General features: G+C 33.9%; 1 protein-coding gene across 1 annotated transcript in view; it reads left to right on the top strand.

Moving 5' to 3' along the window:
* Positions 1 to 13,061, top strand: part of TFEC (transcription factor EC) — a gene marked incomplete at its 3' end in the record, with an annotated part of 179,159 nt that extends 166,098 nt beyond the window's left edge. The window contains exons 6-10 of the mRNA XM_080818435.1: positions 2,283 to 2,397; positions 3,513 to 3,569; positions 7,140 to 7,215; positions 11,662 to 11,809; positions 12,681 to 13,061. Of these exons, the coding sequence (XP_080674561.1) occupies positions 2,283 to 2,397; positions 3,513 to 3,569; positions 7,140 to 7,215; positions 11,662 to 11,809; positions 12,681 to 13,061 (777 nt within the window). The remainder of the gene's footprint in view (positions 1 to 2,282; positions 2,398 to 3,512; positions 3,570 to 7,139; positions 7,216 to 11,661; positions 11,810 to 12,680) is intronic.
* Positions 13,062 to 26,036: the final 12,975 nt, after the last annotated feature.

The raw sequence follows: 26,036 nt of genomic DNA, 5'->3' as shown, positions 1-26,036 counted from the left end.
GAATAATAAATATTTCTTCATAAAATATCTATCCAGTTTCCTACTAATCTACAAAATAAAGTTAATACATTACCTAAGTAACTTATACCTTTGAGAAAAGGAGATATAATTTTGCTTTGTAAGCCTTTCCAAGGGTGTATGTGATCTTTAAATTTTCACTAACATTGTACTCACATATTTTAAAGGAGGAAAGGCACTGTAGATAACAGGAAGTATAATACATATTTTGAAATTGAAACCAGTTGTCTAATGATATTCAAAAAGTGATTAGCCATTTACATGAAATAGAGTGGTACCTACAGCATAAAATTAAATACGATATTAATCATTGTGCTTTAGGGCATAAATTAAACAATAATCAAGGTCAGAAGAAAATGTAATATACCTATAGTTAAGCAGGATTAGATTCATTATCAGAATTCCAGCACCACTTCTATATTAGGTATCGTCTGACCAAGTAACATGGACCCAGAGTAATGTTATAGTTGGAAACTTATCACTTTATTGTTGCGGTATATATGTAATATAGCTCCTTTTCTTCTTAAACATTTTTGCAATTTGCCACTGCTGCATTGAAATCCATCTGAATTCAAGCTCTTCAGAGAAAAGTGCCCTTTCTCTAGTTCCTTCCCTCTTCCTTCCCCCTCACTCCCTATCTTTTTGTTCAGCACATCCATTATATTTCTCAAAGGCACAGAGGAAATGTACAATTCAGGTTGGTGATGCCTCAGCTTATAACCAACAAGATTTTCAAAAAAAGTCTTGAAATTTTTTACTTTTACAGTATGACTAAATGACTCACACATTAGGGAAATATCTGCTTTTAGGATTTCTTCCTAATTGTACTGTTCCTATATAAGCCCTCATCATCTATCCAATTTGATCAACTATTTTTCAGATGAGGAACTTGAAAAGGAATAAATACTCAAGTTAAGTGTTTCCTTCCAAGATTTATGAAGTAAAAATACATTTTAAAACAGTGAGTTTATATAAAATAAAGATGCATCTTAATAGAGTAAATAATGAAAAGAACCAACATATAAAAATATGTATCAGAATAACATATTCATCTATGATATCCTTATTGATATACATATTCACATATATTAGCCTGATTTCCACTGTATTTTTCAAGTTCCTTTTCCTCCAAAATACACAATATTTATTATTGTAGTTTAATGGATTATTATGTCAGAATTAATTTTGGTCTTAAAATGTTCTTTCTTCACATTTATTTTCAGTCTGACTTTATAAGTATCAAAAATTTCAGTTTGAATTGGAGTTTTACAAAAAGTGTAAATAAGGAATTAAGAATCTCTGTAATAATATGGTTATAATTTTGTTTGATTATTTGTATTATTTCTAGTCCTTAAGAAAAGAAAAAAGTTGCTACTTATTTGGTTCTTATTTTACTGCCCAGAAATGAAATATAGGTACTTAAAATGGAAATATTTTAAATGTTCAAATCCTACCTTTTAAATGTGGCTTGTTTTAGAATAATGAATATTAACTTGAATTATGAATATTATTTAAATTAAATTTTCTTGGGAAGTCAAATCAATAAGCACATTTTAAATAATAAATTTGTACAATTTTGAATTGTGTTATAAAACATCTTAGTTTTCTGAAATTGTTCTCAAGAAGCACATTAGAAATTTCAGTGTTTCTATAATTAGATGTACCCTATATCCACTGGAGGCAAAAGTAGTTTTAGACTACTTTTGGTTACCAGCTGGGATATTTATAATAATCTAGAACATTAAGTGTGTGATGAGAAAAAGTATGCCTTCCAGGAAGGAAAGAAAGTTTCTCACTTAATTAACAGTGTAAAACACCTCTTGACTGTGAGTTGCTGGTAGCACTGATGGCATTAAGAAGGCTTCCAAAATGTTCAGCCATTATACCTAATTTATGATATGCAATGAACTTTCCAGTTTTGCTATTATGTATATTGATTTTGTCCAAGCAATTTTTTAAAATCTTACTCATTTATAACCAGGTAATGTGCAGATCAAACTTCCATAACTTTGTAAATATTAATCAGAATTTTCTTTCATGAGTGAACTAATTTCTTTTTTTGCTTAAATATAAATAGCTTTTTCTCAACATATCCACAAGCATCCCATAATGATTTTGAAAAGTCAATGCATACTCACTCTTGTTTAAAATTAAAGTGCTGTATATAACAATTATTAATAAAATGGCAAATTTAAAATATGCATCTAAATATATCAGTGTCTACAGGAGGTTTGATTCATCTTTTCTTCCTTTTATTTCTAAAGTTGTCTGGAAGTATTTTGGATGTGTATAGTGGTGAGCAGGGAATTTCACCAGTTAATATGGGCCTTACAAGTGCTTCCTGTCCAAGTAGTCTGCCAATGAAAAGAGAAATTACAGGTAATGTTGCTTTTTAGTTTTATCCCTTTTAAGTCAACTACTTCCTTTGTTATATAACAAATTATCCCAAAACTTAACAGCTTGAAAAAATAAATATTTATTCTCTCATATCATCTCTATGGGTCAGAAATCTAGAGATGGCTTAGAAAATTGGTTTTCACTCAGTCTTCCATAAGGCTACAGTCAAGATGTTGTCCAGAGGTACAGACATTTGAGACAAGGCAGGCTAGAGGATGTGCTCCCAAAACAGTTCCGTTGCAGGTCTTGCAAGTTAGTGCTGTTTGTTGGCAAGAGACTTTGTTTCTTTACCACGTGAACCTTTCTATGAGGCTGATCAAATGTCCTCATGACATGACAACTGGTGATCCAAGAGACACTAAAGTGGTACCTGAACGTGTCTTTTGTGACCTAGTCTAGGTCACACTAGTGACCACACTAGTCATTTTCACATATTCTGTTGATGTCCCAGGTCAGCCCTGTCTAATGTGCAAAGGAACACCCAAGGATGTGAATATCATTGAGAATCATGGTAGGCCATGTTGGAGACTATCACAAATGCTTGCAACCACGTAGCACATTAAGTGTCATTTCCTGGAAGCATATGATAAGAATACCTAAGAAGTGTTGCTAGTTCCAACTCCAGGGATGTAGAAATCATAGTTAATTATGAAAAATGTTGGTTGTAAAAATTAAGCTGAAATAATTTTGAATAATCTTAAAATTCCTAAAATAATAATAATGATTGAGCAGTTTAATATTTGCTATGCACGGTACCTCTTTTCATCATCACAGTGATCATCAGATAGGTATTATATTATGCCAATTTTACAGATGAGGAGCTGAGACACAGAGAACTTAGGTAATAGATCACATGGCTATTAAAAGGAAGGCCAGAATACAAATCCAGGTTTTACTATTCAAACCCTAAAAGGTTTGCCATTGCCTCTTCCTTAAAGAGTGCTCTGCTCCAAATTTCTAAATATTGGCATAAAAATATTATTATGCCATTTGGAGCAAGTAATATTGTATTTTCACCTAATATTTCTGAATTAGGTTGACTAAAGAGGTTGTAAAGTAGAACTAAGCTCTATTTAAATTATCTTCCTTTTGATCAGAAACAGATACACGAGCTTTGGCAAAAGAGAGACAAAAAAAGGACAACCACAACCTCAGTAAGTATATTTTCCTATTTTTCTAAAAAAAAAAAAAAACGCAAGAGGAAATCCATGGAAGTTAAAATATGTGGTCTTTTATTGTCACTTCATAAGTATTATTATGAGGTCACATAACCAAAATAACCATAATGAACAGTATATGTTCACTAGTTGTGCTATTTTGGGAAATTTAAATCATATGAACTCTCAGAAGAGCACATATTTTTAGGAAGTGAAACATCTCAAATCGTCTCCTTGCTCACTCTGTCTCTCTCAAGCAGACAGGGTGTGACAGAGACGAGTGCATTTAGTTACATTTGAACTCTGTTGTGACTCTTTGACTCAAAGGTTTAGAGATAAAAGTGGCTTTAGAAAATGTACACCACTTACAAAGCAAGAAACAACTCCACATTCTCATCTTTCTGTGTCAATCTGCCCCTCCCCTCCTAATGATAAGTTATCTGAAAGACATTGTTGACATTGTACTGCTGAATTCCACCTCTGCAAATAAATAAATAAATAAATAAATAAATAAATAAATAAATAAAATGTCTGTGATGCCTTCCTAGGGGTCAGTTTGACTCTGATAACTGGTCACATGAGATGAGAAATACAAGTGAGGGAAGTAGTTTAACAGCAGTATTGAACTTGATAGTGTTTGGTCACGTCACAAGTGCTTAACTGCCTCAAGTGAGCTTGACTGAGTGTGAAGCCTTCCTGATTTGGAAGGTCAATCAAAAAATGAGAAAAGAATAAAATAGAATAAACATAAATAAAAACTTCAAAGTTCTAAAGCAAACCAGGATTTTTCTTGCATGTGGTTAGCGGAAATTGATCCTACAGGAACCTGTGGATCCTACATCTGTCTGTTCATATTGTACCTGCTACATCACAGGCTGATCAGAGTTTGCTGATGGTGAGGTTTGGAGGGAAGAGCTGACAAGTGGTTCTGTGAGGTCGTCGTGGAAAGGGAAATGTTCTTACTCTGATAATCCTTAGCAGTGGAGCAGATCACCTTTGGTCCAGATTGTGAGACAAGTAGAACACAAGTAGGGGGGAGCCAGTTGTTGATAGAAGGGATTAATACAGCAAGGAACTATGGGCTTCTCTCTTCTTTTAAAACCTGTTAACTCATGACTCTCCTTGCTCTTCTCTTCTCTACATCTCCAGTTTAAATAGCAGGTCATTTAGCATAAAGTATCATAGGTGCCTAGTATGTCTGTCGTCAAGTGTTTGCTAATCTGGATTCCCTTACTGGAAGATGTTGCTTTTTGGAGATCTCAATGTTAAAAAACACTTTAATATCCTATTTTAAATATGATGAATCTAGGACCACCCCTAAAATTTGGGGGGATCATGGCAAGAGGACAAATGGAGACCCACTTACCAGAAGTTTAAATATTTAAAAGTTGTAACTCAAGCTAGATAGTGCTACCTTAAGTATTCTCTATTCTTTCTAAAGACTTAAAGGCCAGGTGTGAATTAAGAATTCTCAGATCATCAGAGCTCTGAGTGGGGGATGTCAGGGTAAGGCAAAGCCAGCCTTAAGCCAGCAGCCCATCTCACTGCTCTCCCGACTCTTTGTTTCTTTCTGTACTGCCAGTGGCCTCGGACATGAGTGTGCACATTTGTCTTATACATTTTAACTCCACAACCACCTGTGTAAATAAATTCCCTCGTCCGAATCTTGAGCCTAGAGGTGAGCACATCAGTGTCATGGTCTTCACTCAGGCGGATGGATCCAGAAAAGGGCCTGCACAGGCTCTGGAAGTGGGCTCAGGGCATTTGGGAGGATAGCCCCAGTGTGAGTTAGTGTAGTTTGACTCTGTGAACTGACTTGCTCAATGGGGGAGGAAGGGTGTGGTGAGAGAAGGCAAAAGTGGCTCCTCTTAAGTATGGGTCCAGGATAGGTTCCTCTCTCACCCTGATCTCAGAACAGGAAAGAATGAATATATCAATGCTGTGGAGAGTGAAACCACACACGACATGCACTAAACTTGGTAATTTCTTAAAACTTGACTCCTTCACAAATAACTACTACTGGATATGAAAATGTTGAGGAACCAAAGTTCTCATTATAATTACCCATTAAAAATTTATCAAGCACAATCTAAGAAGAGTAGAGTAGGAACTTCTGGTATTTTACATAAGGTACTTTTAAATAATAGATTTTGAAGAAATATTATAGGACTAAACCAGTTCCTTATTTTGAGGTAAAACTGTGAACATCCTTGATAGCTATTCTTCATCTTATATTTAAAAGTCTGTTTTATAATATAGTAGTATGTGTGAACATAGAATTATTAATAATTCTTACTGTGAAATATGTATGTATTTCTATCAGCTTTACCTTTGTTTATCTTTTCAGTTTTTTAATGTGGTGTCATTGTTTTTTGAATTAACTCCCTCGAGAATCAATTATATTCTAATTTTAGAGTAATCCCAATATATTATTACTGAAGGTCAAATCCATTCATGGTAAATTGCTTTGTAGAGTCAATTATTATTCTTTCATGACTTTCCTTGTTTCTGGTAGCAGATCTTAATTTTTAGCATGCATTAAGTATTTTCAAATATTTTTGATATATGACTTTCTTCTTCATGACCTTTTTCTTCCTCCATTTTCCTGGAAAGATTTAAAAAATGTTACCTATTGAAAAAATACTATGTAGAAGGATATGTTGTGGTTCTTGATTCTAGGAATATAGAGCAGACAGTAAGACTACACTATACTCCATAAGACTGCTTTCTCATAAGGGTCAATATAGGAAACTCTACTTAATTGTATATCTGATATTTACTGAACGTTAATTAGATCATAAAATTTCCAAAAGCAATTAAGTCATGGAAATGCAAACGAAGAAAACAGTCTCTGAATAAGAATTTATACCAGTAGTTCTCAAAATGTGGGCCCTAACAACATCAACATGACCTGGGAATTCGTCAGAAATGCAAATCCTTGGGCCCCAACTGATGTATGCCAAAGGTTGAAAGCCACTACTCTATATATTATTGAAAAATTTTAAATTAGAAAAATATATTTACCGTCTAGTCAACATTTATTTAATACCTCCTATATGCCAGACCCTCTGAGAATAGAAAAATGAGGAATAAATGACCCCTGCCCTCAAGAAGGTCACAGTCTAGTTGGGCGCACACGTCCAAGATCTGCCAAAAGTTGTGTTGGGTCTCTGGGGATTGTATGAGAAGAGTAAAGCATGGTGCAGACCTTGAAAAATTATGATCCTGATGGGCAAAATGTGCATGTGTGAAATGGTGATCCAAAAAGATAAATATATATAAATACATATGCATTTCAGTATGAGTGAATATTATAGCATTTCGGAAAGTGAAAAAAGTTGTTTTGAGAGAAAATGTTTTTAAAGCATTGTCAATAATAGAATCACAATTCTAATATTGTCATTTTTTACTTTTAGATTGAAATATATTTGAATTTTTGAGTACTCTTTTGATTATAAGGAAATTTTTTAACTCACTGTTTTTTAAAGATTATTAAGAAAGTTTACAGCTGACCAAAAGTGAATTATGCTTCAATGAGAATAATCAATAACATTTCTCTTTTAATAGTTGAAAGAAGAAGAAGGTATAATATAAATTACCGAATCAAGGAGCTTGGCACTCTTATTCCAAAGTCTAATGATCCGTGAGTTCAACAATCATTTCTATAATAATGTAATAGTTTGAATACCCTCCAACATGGGTGGGAGGGAAAAGAGGAGAGGAGAACCAATTGCTAAGAAACCAAGTAGCTTATGGTAAAGGTAAGGCAATTCCTGGTCTTATTGTTAAGTATCTATTCAAGAATGATAGTTATTAATCATCAAGGTTGTTCCTAACAGTTGCTCTTCTGAGATGTAGGAAATAAGGACATTATTTCTTCTCAGTTCATAGCAGGTCTTTCAATATGGCACCAATATTGGTAAATTTAGTGGTAGTATCAAATGTTGTCTATGACAATTATTATATACTCAGTTTACAGTTATAGCAATTCTTCCAATGTGAGATTTATGTGTACATGAACATTGAATTGTTAGGTTTTCAGAGGTCCCTAAATTCTGGAGACATGCGGGTAAAAAATAGGATTGTAAAAACATGCTGATCGATGCCAACCAATAATTAGTTATTGTAATTAAATTTTCAGCCACTTTTTGGTGTCATACACAAAGTCAGTTAAACAAAGATGTTTGAGGTTGTAAATTTCAGGAAAGAATTGATTAATCAAAGTATCAAGTTAGAATGTCGAATGTCTCTCCAACACATAAAAATAAGATCTGTTGCATTAATAACGACTTGAAAAATGTTTCATTCAAACTGAGAACTGGCCTCTCCAAATACTAGTGATCATCCATTATTCAAAAACAGTGATGTTTGATAAAGTGATATTAGTGGGATTTAGAAATACTCTTTCCCTGAATCCAAATGTGCCAACTCACTTGGACAATTCAATAATTTGTAATAGAAGGGAAGGTAGTATTTATCCTCATGGGCATATTAGGTGGAATGGCACAAAGAGCCCCTTTTGGAGAGTCTGAAGAACTTGGTCATAGTGTAGTTGTTATTTGATAACTCTTCAAATTACTTAAAGTCTCTAAGCATGCAACTCCTCCCATTAGCAGAAGAGAATAGCCATTGTCCTGATGGGACTTTTCTTCTTTAGCACTTAATATATATACATGCACTTTTATTCACCAAGCATTTGAGGTAAAGCCAAGGCTTTTTTGTTTGAATATGTGTTGCAACTTTTCTTTCTTACATAAACTGCACTAAAATGTATAGTTTATTTTAATTTCTTTAAAATAAAACAAAAACTTATACAACTTAAATATAGAGAGACTTTTAAAATGTGTATACCCTTATTTGTGACAGCATATTTTTTAGCAACCCAAATTTACTGACATTTTAATTGAGTTTTTCCAAAGCTTTTAATATAATCTTCCTAAAAACAGTAACTATTTTTATAAGTGCTTTCTTTTTTGGCATTCATATTTTATTAGCTAATGTACCTATAATTTAATTATATTATCATCAAAGTAATTACAGTGGACATTAATTTAAACTCTCAGTCAGTACATGGCACCACACTGACAACAGAAATACCTGGATGTATCAGAGGGTAGCCCAGTGCTCTCTATTACCTATTTTGTTCTGACAACAGTCAGCAAACATCACAAAAGGAATGGAGTGTTATTAACCTTGAAAGTGATTGGATAAAGGTCAGTTGAGAGAGGTTCTCTTGTAACTGGTGGAAGCTAACCCACAGTGCCAGAGCATGGTTATATGCAGGAAGCACATGAGAATTCAAGACTGGACTCTAAAGCCTAACTGATCATCTTCAGATGTCACTATGCCTATAAGGCCCAATTGTATGGTTGGGTTTTTATAAACATAAAGCCAAATACTATATATGAGAATACTGTACAAATGATAACGCTTCTGGAAGGGATTATTATTCTATACTTTATAGAAACTTTGGTTATAAAAAGGCTCCTTTCTCCTTCCAACTCACTGTCTGGAACAGAGAATGGCAACCTTTTCCTGTAAGGGACCAGATAGTAAATATTTTGAGGTTTGTGGGCCACATAGCCTGTGGCAATTTTCTAACTGTGTTGCTGTAGCATGAAAGCAGACATAGACCATATGTACATGAATGAACATGAATGTGTCCACTGAAACTTTATTGACAAAAATAGACTGCAGGTCCTAGTTTGTCTGCCTCTGATCTAGAATATAGAAAATCAATTTATCACAGAATCATATCCAAAAGAGACTCTCAATGGTAAAATTTTATTGTAAACATTTTTAAGTGTTTTTGTCCTCTTTATGGATCTCAGAAAGAAGTATCATTATTTATTTTAATTGTATTATATGTATGGAAATGATATTTATTTTAGGTCTAATTAAAAACATTAATTAATTCAAAGTTGAAGATATTTATATGTGGTTCTGTGCACATAGCAGGTAGAAGAGATGCTTCATTGTCAGCTGTGGCATTCCAGACATCCAATACCAATTGTGTTTCAATACATCTTATCTCTTGGCTTGCTGTGGCCTCACCTCTTACCCTAGGGCTTCTCTTTAGGGCCCACCAGTGTGAGTCCCATGGGTGAATTCAGAACATAGCCTCTTTAAAACTTGGATACATGGGGGGGGGGCACATGGGTGGCTCAGTCCGTTGAGCATCCGACTCTTGATTTTGACTCAAGAAATTGGTTAAGAAGAAACCTCACATATTAAAATGACTTTAAAATAGAATGAACTTAACAAATGTAGTGCAGATGATGTCAGATAGAAATGGTCAGAAGACCCATCGTGTGGTCTCTACCACCATTTTGAAGGTTTATTTTAATAAACAGTACCTTAAACTTCAAAGTTGACTGGTGGTTATCCTTTCCATATTATTTCTTCTGTCTTTCAAGTTTTTTTTCCCATGAGAAGAAATGAAACAAAATCAGGGCCAAAAGTCTCCTGCTGCATCGTAGGGTTTTAATTCAGGAGTTCACCTTTTTGAGTTACAAGTACCTTCTTAGCTTAATGACAAAAGTAGCCTCTTCCTCCATAGCCTTCCCATCACCCGAGAAGTCACCGTGAGTGGAATGAGAGCAGCAGCTATAATGGTCCTAGAGGAGCTGACAAAGCATTTTCACACTCTTGACAGACTCTAGTAATGGGTTGGTGTCTTTTGGTAGAAAATGCCTTAGCATTTTCTAGTAGGCATTTTCACCTGCCAGTAGAAAAGTGTATCTTCCTTTGATTTATTGCAGCTAATGGAAGTATCATCTAACCTTAACTTCCAGTGAGGAATATGCAAGCCAGATTTTTCATAAACTATATTTTCCCACTTCTGATCACTTAATACATACATATTAATTTCAATCTATCTCACATAGATCATATAAACCAAAAGTACATAAAGTGTAATTCTAAAAAAAAAATTTCCTACATGCTGGGATGCCTGGATGGCTCAGTCGTTTTTGATTTTCGCTCAGGTCATGATCTCAGCGTCCTAGGCTCCAGCCCAACAGTGGGCTCCATACTTAGTGGGGAGTCTGCTTAAGGACTCTCTCTCACCCTCTCCCTCTGCCTCTCCCCACCCCACTCATGCTCCCTCTCTCTCTCACATAAATAAATAAGTCTTTATAAAAAATTTCCTACATGCTTGCTTAGCTGTACAAAAAAAAAAAATCTCATGACTCTAAACTGAAAATTCATCAAGGTTTTCTACAACTCTGATTAAATTTAGCAATTAGTTTGACCTCATTCTCCACATGTATTATTAATTCTCATACAGGATTAAATTCATTGACGTATTTTTCCAGATGTTGCAATCGATAGCTTGTTTCATAATTCCAGATTTATAATTTCTCCTGACTTAAAAGTAAGTTTTAATAAAGTATTTTTCCTGTGCTCTAAAAAGGTTATCTGGTAATGTTTAATTTATTTACTTGTGTTAAATTTATTTAAAAATAGGCATCCAACTTTTAAATCAGGTATTGATGTCTTTGTGCAGAAAAATTTGCCTAATGATTCTAGGAAGTTTTGCTCTATTGCTTAAAGTGATGTTGCTGAACTCCAATTTGTTTCACAATCACTCAGGATCACCATTCAGAAGGGACCTTATTTTTTTTTTTCTTAGAAGCATAAAAGCAACCTTATTAGAAAGTAGGTTAAAAGACTAGTACATTTGAAATGATCTTAAAAAATTTAGGCTTAAGTCCTCAGTAATGTACATTTCCTAGTTCATTAATGCAGAAATACCGCACATAGATTTTAATCTCAGAGTTAATAATAAAAGCAATTTTCACTAAAAATATAAAAACTGTAATGGTAGAATCATGATATTGCATTTAGCTCTCCCACAAAAAGTCACTTTATTACTTTCTTTTGACACTTATTTTCATTCTGGGATTAATTTTACTATATAAGGGCTTCTTAACTATTCTATTAAAATTTCTATTCAGAAGCAATAATATCTAAGAGTGAATAATAGTCATGTAAATCATTATTTCATATTAATGTAAAAGATTTTGTAAGTTCTTATGAATTCTGCTGACATGCACAATTGTGAAAAGGTTATCTCTCCGTTCTATAGTGATATGCGCTGGAACAAAGGAACCATTCTAAAAGCATCAGTGGAGTACATCAAGTGGCTACAAAAAGAACAACAGAGAGCTCAAGAATTAGAACACAGACAGAAGAAATTAGAGCAGGCTAACAGGCGGCTTCTACTCCGGATTCAGGTTTTTATAAAAATGTTGCCATGAACCACGTCACTTATATATGACTTATCCACCATCGGTTTTATTCATTGTCTCATTTATTTTTCTTATTAACAATTATTTTCCTTCTAAAGGATAATTTTATTGCCTTTTAGAAGCTCATGAATTGGGTTGTTTCAGTTAGACTTTGATTAGATGTCCACGATCAAGGTGGCTTTAAAAGTAGAATGAATAAGAACTAATTGCAAAATGCCCAAAATAGAACCAATTTGATAAGCACACGATGTTATCCCAGCCAAAAACTAATAATAATTAAAACATTTTTTTCTTTATATCATATTGGACACTAAATTTTTCTCTCTCCCTTTTATTTCTTTAGTAACATTGCTATGGATTTCATTGCCGCAAGGCATATTATGCCAGTATATATTAAGTCAGTCCTCATCTGTTCATGTGACACAAAATATCAAAATATGGGTTTTCATAACTCTCAAGATTTTTTTTATGTGAGCGTGCTTATTGCCAGGTAAAGCACCACTCTGTTCCATGAAATGATCCTATAGTGAGAAATTAATCAGGACGAACAAATGAAATATTTTCCACTATCTCCAAATGGCTATATTGTAATCTGAGCCACTATGGAACCATTCTATGTTATGTATTCCCTTGAACAGCAATGAGAAAAGAATTTTTTTTTAATCTGTGTAGTTTTCTCAGGGTGATTTTTCAGGCATTAGAAACACACTCAGTTCCATTACTTGCAAAGAATATTGTAATATGTTAGTCTTCATTTTGAATGCTTGTTAATATTTTTTTTCTATTTCTGGTTTATTTACTAGAGTTAAGTCCACTTGCAAAGTCGTCATTTAATTATTATTGTTTGAAATTGCAGGAACTAGAAATACAGGCTCGTGCTCATGGTCTGCCAGCCCTGGCTTCACTTGGCACAGTTGATTTAGGTGCTCATGTCACCAAACAACAGACCCATCTTGAGCAGAATTCAGTAGACTATTGCCAACAACTGACTTTGTCTCAAGGGACCAGTCCTGAGCTCTGTGATCAAGCTATGGCCTTCTCTGATCCTCTGTCACATTTCACAGATTTATCCTTTAGTGCCGCTTTGAAAGAGGAGCAAAGATTGAATGACATGCTACTAGATGACACAATATCTCCATTTGGAACAGATCCTCTGCTATCTGCCACTTCCCCTGCAGTTTCCAAAGAAAGCAGTAGGAGAAGTAGTTTTAGCTCAGATGATGGGAATGAATTATAAAAAAGCAAACAGGCTCAATTCATCAACTGGGAAGCAATTCTACGTTGGTGCTATGCAAGTATGTTCTGTTTCATATATTGCTTTGGCTTAGTTTTCTCAAAAGGAATAGACTGTTCACGAAAAACTAGAGACAACAGAAGAATTCACAGGAAGAAGAAACATGGTGTTGAAGAATTATTGAGAACGATTAAGTATTTTTTCTTCTTTGACTAAATTATGTTTTCCTGAAAAGAGGTACAGCATAAGAAATAACTCCCTACTAATGTTGTCAGAGTGGAGATGTGGTGATGTATCACTGGAACCAACAGACTGAAGGAGAAAACCTACTGAAATACACAAACCATTTTTCACTTATTCACTTTCAACTCTTCTATTCAAGTCTTATGTTAGTCATCAAGTATCGAGGTCAACAACTCTGATGGTCCATTGACTTTCTCCACTGTCTGGGGGGACATGTTGTTGAAAGTTCAAACTTGCTAGAGGAAATAGTTAAAAGATACAGAATCTGTCATATTCTAATTGAAAAGTGAATCTTCAGTAAACATTAGAATTTTCCACAATAAAATACCAAAAATTTATGAGAACTTTGCTTCCTAAAATGAGCCCTAATCCCTCCCGTCAGTTCAATTACACTAATTCTGAGAGTGTCTTTGCATATTTATGGAAACATGCCGTGTTCAAAAAAGGAACATGTTGAATAATTTCCTCAAGAATATGAGCTGAAATTTTACTCCTTCCCACAGACATACACTTACACACAGACACACAATGTAGGTAGTACATGTCCTTTTTATTTTCCTTCACTTTCATGATTTTTCTAATCAGGATCAAAAATTGTATTCCAGATCTTCTTTACTTCATCCAAAAGAGATACTGGATAATCAGTTTCAATAAATAGAATACCCCCCCCAAAAAACTTTACTAGGACTTCTCAGCTAGCTAAAATTTATCGCTATCTCTAAAAATGGATGTAAATTAATTAGTTGATACAGTTTTGCTCCAAATTGACAAAATATAGAAACTTTGTTGGCCAACTGACAAAATAATTAGTGAAACAGAAACTCTTTCTTATTATATTGAACTCTGAGTGGATGATAAAGCTCCATTCCCATAAGTACTTAGAATACCCTGTGACCTTTGCTAGCTTTGTTAGCATTTATTGAAAGTATTTATATCTATAATGCTCTACTCAAAATTTTCTTTCTCAAGAAAGAAAGCTCAAGCTTGGGATTAGGAACTGACTTACCAAGCAGGTTGCTCTGTGCTAGATCTCCATGAGTGATCATCTGAACAATGACTATTTATGGAGGGATACTCAGACTTCAGTGGATCCTGTGAAAATGTAGAACAGATGAATAAGATATGGTCTTACTCCCCAGGGAGTGACAAGATTACATGAGGAACAACAACAAAAGATGGAAGACACATAGAATTAAGCTCTGCATGGTACAGCAAAAGCTGTAAATACAGAAGGTCATAGAAAATGGAAATGAATGAAGAAGGTTGGAAAATCACAAGTCTATGGGAAAGTAGAATGTAACTTATTTTTAAAAGCATAAGTTTGGTGAAAGGGAGGGCATATTAGGGAATAATATCAACCAAATGACAAAAATGAGAATAAATTGAGGAAGTGTCTTCATGGAACATTCATTAGAAAGATCTGGCCACCCTAGAAGATGCCTGCTTGGAAGTCCTGGAAAATAATTTTGGCAACAGATTATAGAAGATCTTGAATAGTAGAATGAAATGATATGGTACAAATTGAATTTTTTTTACTAGTAGGGAGAAACCTAAAAATTAAAATGCTACTTTATATTACTAAAGTAATTCAGAGGTAATCTTTCTTGAATATTAACTTTGGGATAAATTTTTGAAAGGGTACTTTAGGTATTACTCATAGGGAAATATGTCATCACAAAATTTGAGACATGATGCTAATGAAAGTGGGAAAATATTAAATTCCTATGGTCTAGTAATTATCTCAGGCTTAGCTTACAGCATTAGCTCAGAGTTTGGAGAATTAAAATAATTTTTATTGTTTGACATGGAAAAAATAACTCTAAATTTATAGGAATAGTCATTAAAGCCACATAGATAAATTCATCTGAAATAGGCCATGTGAAAAAGAGCAATAAGATACACTTCAAAAATTTTTGAGAGAACATTATATACTTTTAACTTCATGATAAAATTCTACTTTATTATCTAGGTTGATAGTTTAATATAACAATACAAATCATAGAGAAGGAATATATTTTTTAATCCATGCAAAACACATTCTAAATAGAGGCTAATTTCTGTTTTCATTTTATCTAATATTCTCATTTCTTTGTATTTTGAGAAGACCTACAATAGTGATGTCATTACTCTGTCATTCTTTTCAATTCTGTTAAAATACTACTACTCATTCCTGAAGGTCATTCCTCATAATCTTAGCTAACATAAGGACTTGACACAGATGGTAGTCTGAACAAAAGAGATCTGAAAAGAGTACTACTATTATTTCTGCTACTTTCAGATGATAATAGCTATCAGGGGATTGTAAAATGGGTAATGGATTTTGAAAGACAAAGCAAAGAGTGGTGCTGTGTCACAGTCAACTGAAACAGATTAAAAAATTAATTTTAGTCAGTAGTACTTAACTTTTTAAGGTATTGAGAATCTAGTGAAAGTTATAGATTCCCCCAGAAAAATACAGAGTTGTATATACAGTCCAAAATTTGCATGGACCAAGAAGTTTTAGGGACCTCCCAAATGTCTTGTTAGATGCCAGGTGAAGAATTCCTCTATCAGGTCTGTCACTTTAATGGAAACCACTGTAGCTATGTATCCATTAAGAGCTAAGTGGGTAGTTAATATCATCTACAGTGATGGAGGAGGGAGCCCTGTTTATCTGTATATCACTCTCCCAACCCTGAGAGTGTTGAGGTTGCCTAGGAAAGTAAAGTATATATACCAAACACTCGACTATTCACAAAGGAACTTGTTTACTTATAAACTAGTCTCCCTTCAAACATCCCTGTTGTTTATATATTTCCTATTATATACTCATGTTATATATGCATGGGTCAGTTTCTCTGATTAGTGGATATTGTAAACATATGCCAGTAACAGTTTAAAATAATGCGGTATGTATATCAAGGCAAAAATATGTACATTCAAAAGCAAATTATGTGAGTATCTAAGAATTGAGAGAGATCCTTGAGATATTTTTGTAGAAATGAGACTTAAAACATTAAAAGAGGTATATTGTTTATCAAACAGTTTTGTCACAAAAAAGCATCAGCTGTCACTGGACTATTAATATGCAATTAACTAGGATTTGTTCACTCAAAAGATTATTGCATAATTGTAATTATAGTAAACTTTGTTTAAAATAAGATACAAGTTTTATTTACTTTTAGTTATCTTTTCAAGATAATGTCCCATACAATCTTTCATCTCTATTTATTATAAACTATTGGCTGTCTTTTTTATGGCTATGTCTTTTGTGTAAGCAGCCTTTCCGGTTCCAAATTATCTTAAAATAACAACTACCTCCTTTGAGTACCTCTCCATATATTTCTTCTTTTTAGTGTCCTTTCCCATTACTGGAAAATTTATATATACAGGAAAAATTTCCTCAGTTTACAGACGTGGTATCAGTGACTATAGCCTTCCTTATGTGGGTACAAAAGCTCTAAATAATAAATACCTAGATGAGCTGGGGACATTGAGAAATAGCTTTCGTCCTTTTCTTTTAACTCATTTTTTTCCACTCACATGACTATAAATAAAATATTTAATAGCTCTTACTTTAAAAAAATTAGGTACGAGTTTCTTGATTTGGCATGCTCATTTACCTTTATGTCAGGGGAGAAGTTAGATTTCCCAACATTAAGAAGAATGTATTTTTTCTTTGTTTTGGTAGATTGAGTCATGTTAATTTTCTTATACTTCAAGGTATCTTGAACATTTTTTTTGCTGTTCTGATACTGTGGAATTTTGATGTTTAAATAAATAAATGCCATAACTAGAAGTGTTTCAGTGTTTTTACAATATCTCTAGGCTGATATTTACTGATCTTATAATATCTAAGATGTAGATGAAAACTGGAATCAATTAATCATTTTGCTGTGTTATCAGCACTAGATCAACCATCTGGGTTTCTTGAAAACACCTGAAGGATTGAATTTTACTTCAGTATTGATAATGGCACAGCTTATATATGCTACATGGAATGACATCATTTGGCCTTCCAGTGCCCTGCATGTTGATAAGTGTAAGATGTCAACTAGAGTTAGTGTAAGTTGCATATACGGAGATGTCGTTAAATGTACTTAATAAATACTAAACACATTTAGAGTGTTGCTGATCTAATGTATCAGATGACCTTCCCATAATCATTCATTGCACGTACCAATATTTTATCGTTTGTATGATATTTAATTTGTAAATAAGGAAACTATTCAAAAACTGATAAAAATAGTTTTCTTTAAAATTTTTTGTGTTACTTTTTTTTTCTGTGACATTCATAGAGAATTTGAGTGTATAGGAGATTATCAGAAAACAGTTCTTTTGATTAAAAAAAGCAACCTCCTACTGGATCAGTTAATTTAATGATGAAATACTACTCTCTGCTGCTCGATACATAAAAGGGGATGTTTTGTCTTCTTCTTGTGAAGGGATTTATGTATGTATTTCTATATATCCAAATTATTTCTCTTAATCCTCAGTAAAATGTCTTTTTCTTACATTTATTCAACAGTCTTCAAGAATAAAATTAAAGATTTTTGTGTTTGCAACACTACTTCTCCTATTCCTTTACTATCATTTTATTATAAAAATTCTATATTTACAACTTTGCTTTTTCCACAGAAATAAATGTTACTTAAAACTGGTGGTTATATATAACAAACAAATGAGAAAATATGTAAAAGAAATGGTAGACTATCATTTTGCAGAAAGAATTATATATGATCAGAAAGTTACACATTATATTATTCTTTAATACATGACAACTGAAGTTTAAAAGCTAACTAAATTCAAGGATCTTACCTAACAGCATTGCAGTTGCTTATGGCATACAAGGCTAAAATTAATTCAACTATTTAATCTTAATAATAACAATGTAGTTAAAAATCTTTGACTTTAATAGTGTTTTATACATATGAATAGCTGAAGTAACATTCCTATAACTTTAATCTAACATTGCTTAGATCAAGAAAACATTGCTAGTCTAGTAAGACCATAGAATTTGTAATCATTGCTATTTTTCACTTTTATATAGCAAAGTAATGTGTCTTATTGTCTAGGAAAATGAAGAAAACTGGTGTGTACTCTAATATATACATAAATCTTTGTGCACATTCTTTAAAAAATGTACCAATATTTTCTTTGAGTATATTAAATGAAAGCACAAACTTATTAAATGCTTTAATATATTTTTTATTCTGCCTTTGTCTATAGAGTGCACTGGAAAATACAAAATGTGAGTTAATCATCGGAAAGGATACTCAACAGTCCCAAGACTTCACAACTGGCAACGGCTCACTACACAGTCCATGCTGAAAAGAGTGACCCAATAGTTCCCTATTAACAAAAATAATAGTTACATTCTTTATTATAGTTTCCTACCGTCTGCTTTTCCATGCTGCTATGGTTTTGACTTATGGAAAATATTTATCAAACTGTTGCAAATTTGCTAACAGGCATAATCGTAGCAGTGCAATCACTAAGAAATGCTGCAAAGTCTTTTAATATACTAGATGGTCCCCAGATAATCTAGGGTAAATAGAATACTGTATTTTAATATGTAAAACATTTTAAAGCTGCTAATTGGTATTGACTAGCCCTATCCCTTGATAACAAAATTAATAAGGATTTCAGTTAAATGTTAAGACACTCTAATATTTAATACCATGTTTATGAATTTTCATCTACATACCTTCTTCAAAAATAATCAAACAGGATAGCTCTAAGTTGACTATAGAAAACAGTATTTTATGTTCAAGTATAGGTTTATTCCTTTTTTAAGGCTATACCATATGAATATTTTTTAAAGCATTAATTAATGCCAAAAAAAACTGACCAATATCATAATTTCTGTGTGGAAAGAAATAACTAGTATAATATAGGTCAAAAAATCTGGATGATATTTTGGCCCTATACAGACTGAAAAAATGGATGACTGAATAGATTTTATACCTGACTGTTTATCGTGTATATACATACACGTGTGATGTGTTTGGGAATGGATACATGTGTGCCCATGGGGAGCTTACAAAAAAGTTTTCAAATGTCTTGGTATTAGAAAGGACTCTACTATAAGAATATGTTATTCTTATATTATTGTTTATTGGAACCTACACATAGGCACTATTTGAAGTTGTCCCCAAATCTGGTCTATTAGACACACACACACACACACACACACACACACACATACACACACCCCTTGCTCTGAACTGAGTCCAAAAGGTGGGATAGATGAAGACAGCTGTAACAGGGTTTTACTATTTTTGTTAAAGTAAGTGATATATGTTGCTATCAACCATTTAGATATAAGCATTGAATTTACTGACCACCAATATATATTATCACCTGCAGTGTTCTAGCTTTGGGGTAGTTAAGTGGTAAAATGCAATAAGGCTTATTGGTTAAGTAGTGGATACCCATCATGTAAAATATATATCAGTTTCATTAATTGGCAACCATAAGACAAGAGTACAGCATTCTAGATGGTGATGATTTTGATAGGACCGACCACATTGCGGTTAAGTATATGATTCACGTAATAAGAAAAAGGTGCCTGCAGGCTATTGTTCCTAGCATGGATTAAAATTTACATATTGCTTCTCCTTATGTCAAAACATCTGGTGCCTGCAAATGCTAACATTTCGTTAAAAAGTTTCACAAGCCAGGAAAAGTGGATTGGAAACATTGCATGTGAATCATTCAAGCATTATAATAGAATAAGAGCTATGTTCAGAAAAAATTAAATTGCTGCAAACAATACTATAGTCAAGATTGTAATTTATTTGCTTATGCCAGTGAAAGGTGATGCTGCGTATCTGTGGAGAAAAATAGTGTTTGAGTTATGTGGTTATCTCTTCAAAAATACTTATTTCTTATAATTATATGGAGCAAGTAGGTTTCTAAGTCCTCCAAGGTTTTACAATGACTCTCAACAATTTTAGAAGCAGTCTATAGTTCTATAAAAGACATTCTGATATACCTAAGAACAGGAAGAGGGAGATATCTGAGATTTTATTCATTCTGCCATTAAATTTTTATTTACTCATTGGTAAATATAAGAAGTATATTTGAGGTACAGATGAATTATCTTTCCTATGCATGTCCCCAAATCAAGAAAGATAGACATCCTTGCACCTTCCACCATAGTCCAGCCTTCTGTTCTATAATCTGACAAAAGGACTTCAAGATATGCCTACTTTTAAAGCTTTCTTCACCACTCCACTCCACAGTTATCATTAGTATCATGGTTCCTGCTGGCTATACCAGCTAGCTGCTATTTTAAATCTTTGTATTGCTTTTTATTATAGCTAATCATAGATTACCTGCCTCATCAAAATGGACGGGCATTGCAAGCAAAAATCATGCCTTAGCTTTCTCTGCATCCCACATTACTTAACACAGTGTCTTGCTTGACATGTTATTTCCTTTAAAAATCAATAAGTAATGGTTAATTTTAGGTAAAGAAAGTGTGCAAGTGTCAAATAATTCAGATAATGAAATGGTCCTCACTCAAGGCTGTGACAATTCATTGGAATGAATCTCTTCCAAGCTCTCTTTCAATTCTTGCAATTGCAGTGAGATAAGTGTTTGTGTTTCTTTTGGCTTATCTAAAATATGAGTTTGAGATATGAAAACATTATCAAATGTTGCAATAATGGATTTAGAGAAATCTACTCTAGAATTCATCCATTTATTCATTCACTGTTCCTTTAATAAGCATCCCGCAAGGACGAATGATTGTTGCTAAGGGGAATATAAAAGATGAAAGTAGTTGAGATCTTTCTATAAAGGGTAGTAAAGGCTATGCTGGCAGAATGAAGGGTTCTGGGGAAGCCCAAATCAGGGCGTCTGTACCAATATCAGGGAAACTGAAACCTAGGGGCAGGGTGGGTGCTGAATGTGGTGCAAGAGGGGAAGGTGAGGCAGAGGGAAGTGACCTTTAAGCAGATGCAGCCAGTCTGATGACAATTACTGATTGAGAGGGCTCATCAATACTTTCAGTACGTAGAATATAATTGGGTGGGGTCAGAAATTTTAGACTTATTTGGAATAATTAATCTTGAATTCATATTTACCACGCAAGATCCAGGTTATTCAGATATTTGGTCAGAGGACCCTTGTGTTACTTCTCCTAAGCCTGGAGTAAGAAGGCATATATTACATATCTGTGTGTGTGTGGGTGTGTGTGTACATAGGAAGAGCAGAAGTATACTGATATGGTGAACCAAAGTATACAGTTCTCAAATTATTACTTTTCCCCCAAAGATTTGTTTATTTATTGGAGAGAGAGAGAAAGAAGGAGAGTGAGCATGACTTGCGGGGGAGCAGAGGGAGAGGAAGGGGGTGAGAGAGAGGGAGAGAAGCAGACTCCCCGATGAGTACGGAGCCCCACCCCGGGCTCGATCTTCATGACCCTGAGATCATGACCTGGGCCAAAATCAAGAGTCAGTCCCTCAACGAACTGAGCCACCGAGGCGTCCCTATTCTCAAACAGCTTTACCACTACTCACCTCTCCTCCCAAAACAGGTGATGAGCTTGCTCTTTTTCTTATTAGTAGAAGTATATAGTAAACCCTATGCTTCCAGTAGTAGTTCCTCCTTGAAGTACCTCTCCAAGCTGTCTGTGAATGCCCAACAGTATTCAATTACACCTTGCCCCTTTTCATTCATTTTCTACATATGTCATTTAAGAAACCTAGTATGAAGAGAAATCTGCCTAAGTTGAAAGGCATACTATATCCTTGGATGGGAAAACTCAATAAATGAAGATTTTAATTCTCTCTAAATTAATTTATAAATGTTATCAATACCAATAGGCTTTTGTAAACCAGCCAAGCTGACATTAAACTTTATAAACAAATAAGGAAAAAAGAAATATCTGAAAAAGGGGAGCAATGAGGAAAGATAAGCACTACCAGATATTAAAACATATCCTGAAGTCTCACGAATTAAAAATCTGTGGTATGGGACGTGAATAAACACACTGTCCAAAGGACAGAAATAAGCTTAAGTATAATTGGAATTAAATGAAAGGAAGCATTGCAGATCAACAGAAACAAAACTATTCTATAAATGGTGTCAGAATTATACCAAATGCCCATCTATATGAGAACTACAGCATGTCCGTGTAATGGAATATTATGCCCCTACAATGAGAAACAACAAAAATCACCCTGTGTTTTGATATGGAAAGTTCACTATGAAAAGCTTTTTAGTGGGCACCTGGGTGGCTCAGTGGTTTAAGCCGCTGCCTTCGGCTCAGGTCATGATCTCAGGGTCCTGGGATTGAGTCCCGCATCGGGCTCTCTGCTCGGCAGGGAGCCTGCTTCCTTCTCACTCTCTCTGCCTGCCTCTCTGCCTACTTGTGATCTCTCCCTGTCAAATAAATAAATAAATAAAAAAGAAAAGCTTTTTAGTTAGTAATATATGGCACTGAGTTGCATGTATGGTATAGTCTCTTTTGGGTGATGAGAAAGATAGGAATATGAATTTATATTTGCTGTGTATGCAAAAACAAATTGTTGGCACACACACAAGAAACTGTGTTAAAGTGGGAATAGATGTGGAAATATTTTCACTAAATATCTTTAAAAAATTTTTTGAAGCAGCTGTGCTGGTAGAGTTGATTCCATTCTGAGTTTCAAAGGTGGGTTCTTACACTAGGGATTATTAGTTCAGATAACCCAGGCATGCAATTGGTTCATGGCTTTTCCTTGGTACATAATTGGTTCAAGGGTGGTAAAGTTCGGGAAGCTCAGAACTTTTGTTTAATGGTTTTGCAAAGTGATTCGCTTGCTCTCTCTCGTGTTTGTGAACAGGACAGCATGTGGGACCAGTTAAAGCTGGCAGCCATCGCGTCTTCTGGAGGAAAGTCAATGTAAGGACAAAGCAGACACATGTGGGGAGGGAGAAGCTTGGAGAATTCTGGAGGAACAACTGCAGCACTGATTGGATCCCACCCCTAATCCTGCCCTATCCTGTGTCTTTTTAAGTTCTGTGGTTTAAGACAGGCCTCCTTTCATGTTTTAGCCAGTTTGGGTGGGAATTTCTGTTACTGGCAAATGAAAACATGCTAATAGATACAGCAGAACTAAGACAACATTGCCTAATCTTCCGACAGACGTGGCCGTGTGTGGGAGGCACGGTCACCTGCAGAGCATTAGAGCACGACTCCCACATGTTGATGTTTAAGACAAGAGCAGGAGATTGAGAGAGCCTCCCTCTGTGCTCTTCGCAGGCTGCATGGAATTGTTCACAAGTTGAAACCTCCATGGCCATGTTTAGGGACATGGATCCAGTGTGCTCAGTTCCTCTAGCCTGAAATGTGTGTGCAAGGAAACTCAGGTGTCAGAAGACAGCTCTTTCCTTTTCAAACAGAGCAGGACTCAGTCACAATTTTTTTGGCATCCCCCATAAGGTAACTAGTCTCTTGCATTGGTGAAAATAAGTTAATTTACATCGTTTGAAAAGTTTCTTTACATTTACAGAAATGCGAGTAATTCTGAATGCAAAATGGACAGGATTACCATGAAAATGTGGCTTCTTCCTTTCACCCATCTATCCATTTCTCAGTTCTTGATTTCCTGCCAGGTGTCTCGTATTTTACATGTCAGTGGTTGACAGAGATTAGGTTTCCCGAGTTCCCATCCTTAAGAGACTCATTGGTGGAGGAGAGGAACCAGTATGCCCACGAACAAACACAGAATCATATAAGAGGCCCAAGTATCCAGATTTATGGGGGTCAGGAAAGGATTCCTGGAAGAAAATGCTTCTGCCCTGAGTTTGTGGTGAGTGTTGTTATTCCAAGTCACTGCAAACAGATTTCTTAAAATTTTAAAGTAAATTATTTTGCTTGTTTTTTAACGTAAATCAGTGTTTTTTTTTAAAGAAATAGCTAATAGCTATAAAGTCCAAATGGCATAAAATAGTACAAAGAGCATGATATATAAAAAGATAAACTGTACAATTATATGTAACAGTCTGAACTCCTAGAATAACATAAAAGTATGATTTAGTCATCAAAATATATAACATAAAATTTATATATGACCACTCAGATTCCCTCATTGTAAAGAAAGATTCCATTGATCTTTTCTCGTGTTCTTCAAGCCTGTTGATGTGTTTTTTTTTTTTTCTGCATGTGTGTGAACGTGTGTATGTGTCTAAGTGTACATAACATGGATAAGGTTTGTTTTTGAAAAAAAGTCGTACTGAGTTTACTTTTTGACTTATTTTCGTAGGGATATCTTTTCTGTCATGGAATATTTTATACATTTTTATAAATGCTTCATTGCAAAGATGGAACTGATTTGACTTAACCATTCCCTGTTGGTGGACGTTACCTTTTCACTTTTACAGAAGATGCACAAATCCCCTAGTACACACGCAGAATTTTCTCTAGGACCCATATATGGAAAATTAATAACTAGAATATGGGGTAGCGTCTTCAAAAGTAGGAGTATTATTTTGTATCCTTACTTAAAGCATTTGCTCCTTCCGTATGGTCAGAACTCAACAACATTTGATTTTGTCTTGTTTTATTTTTATCAACTTTATGCAATAAAATGTGTGTTTTCCCTTATTTTACATTTCACTGATTCCTGCTAAGTATAAATTTTGAAAGTACATTTTTGGCCATTTGGGGGTTTTGTGTGTGTGAGCATTCTCTTTCTATCTTTTGTCTCTTTTCTTGTTTTACTGTTTGTTGTCTGAAACTATTTTTTAGTTGATTATAAGAATTCTAAATGTATTCTAGATGCCAATTCTTTGTTGCTTATACCTTTGTAGAAATGTTTTGCTAGACTGTGGCTTTTTTTTTTTTTTAACTTTGTTGATGCTATACCCTTCAAAACAAATTTCAAACTTTGACATAGTCAAATTTTTCAATCACCCTTTCTGAGTTGTATTTCATATACTTATCTAGGAAATTTTTTTATACCCTTGTTAATTGAAGATACTGCACATATTACCCTATAATAGTTTAACATTTTTATTTCGCACACTTAAATCAAAGTTTTCAGGTGCTTATTAATAAAAAATCAACATTTTTATCCCAAAATTCTAATATCATTTGTTAAGTCCTCTCTCCTTTATAAAATGTATGTTTATCATATACTGTATTATATGCGGGTATTTTCTTGTGTTCTCTTTTTGTTTTGTTTTTCTGTTACATATCATTTTGTCAGTTCCATACTACTTTAATACTGTTCTAAAGCAATCAGTAACATACAGGAGAGTATGTTCCTATACCCTTCCTTCAGAATTCTCTTTGCTGTTTACAGGTCTGCATGTGAATATGAAAATATATTTCTAATTTTGTAAATCAAGCATATATTTTAAAATTGCATTTAATTTAAAGAATAATTTGGGGAAATTTACATGTTTAATATGTCATATCTTTCACTCTATGGCAACTTTTATGTGCCTAACAGTGTTTTGTAATTTTATTCTAAGGTCTTGCTTATCTTTAATTATATTTTTACCTCTGTTTTTAATGTTCCTCCTACAGGTGCAATTTTTTTTACATTAAAATTTTTTGGTGCTTATTTATATTTGTGGTAGGAAAGCTTTTATGTTTCTAGGAATTTTCCCATCTCATCTAAATTTTCTAATTTATTAGTACTCAGTTATTCACAGTATTCTTTTATAATCCATTTAATTTTGTAAGATTGGTAGTGAAATTCTCTCTTATTCCTAATTTTAGTAATTTGAGTCTTCTATCTCTCTCTCTCTCTCTTT

This window comes from Martes martes (assembly GCF_963455335.1).
Source record: "Martes martes genome assembly, chromosome: 11".
NCBI lineage: Eukaryota > Metazoa > Chordata > Mammalia > Carnivora > Mustelidae > Martes > Martes martes.
This window is presented reverse-complemented; position numbering and strand designations above follow the sequence as displayed.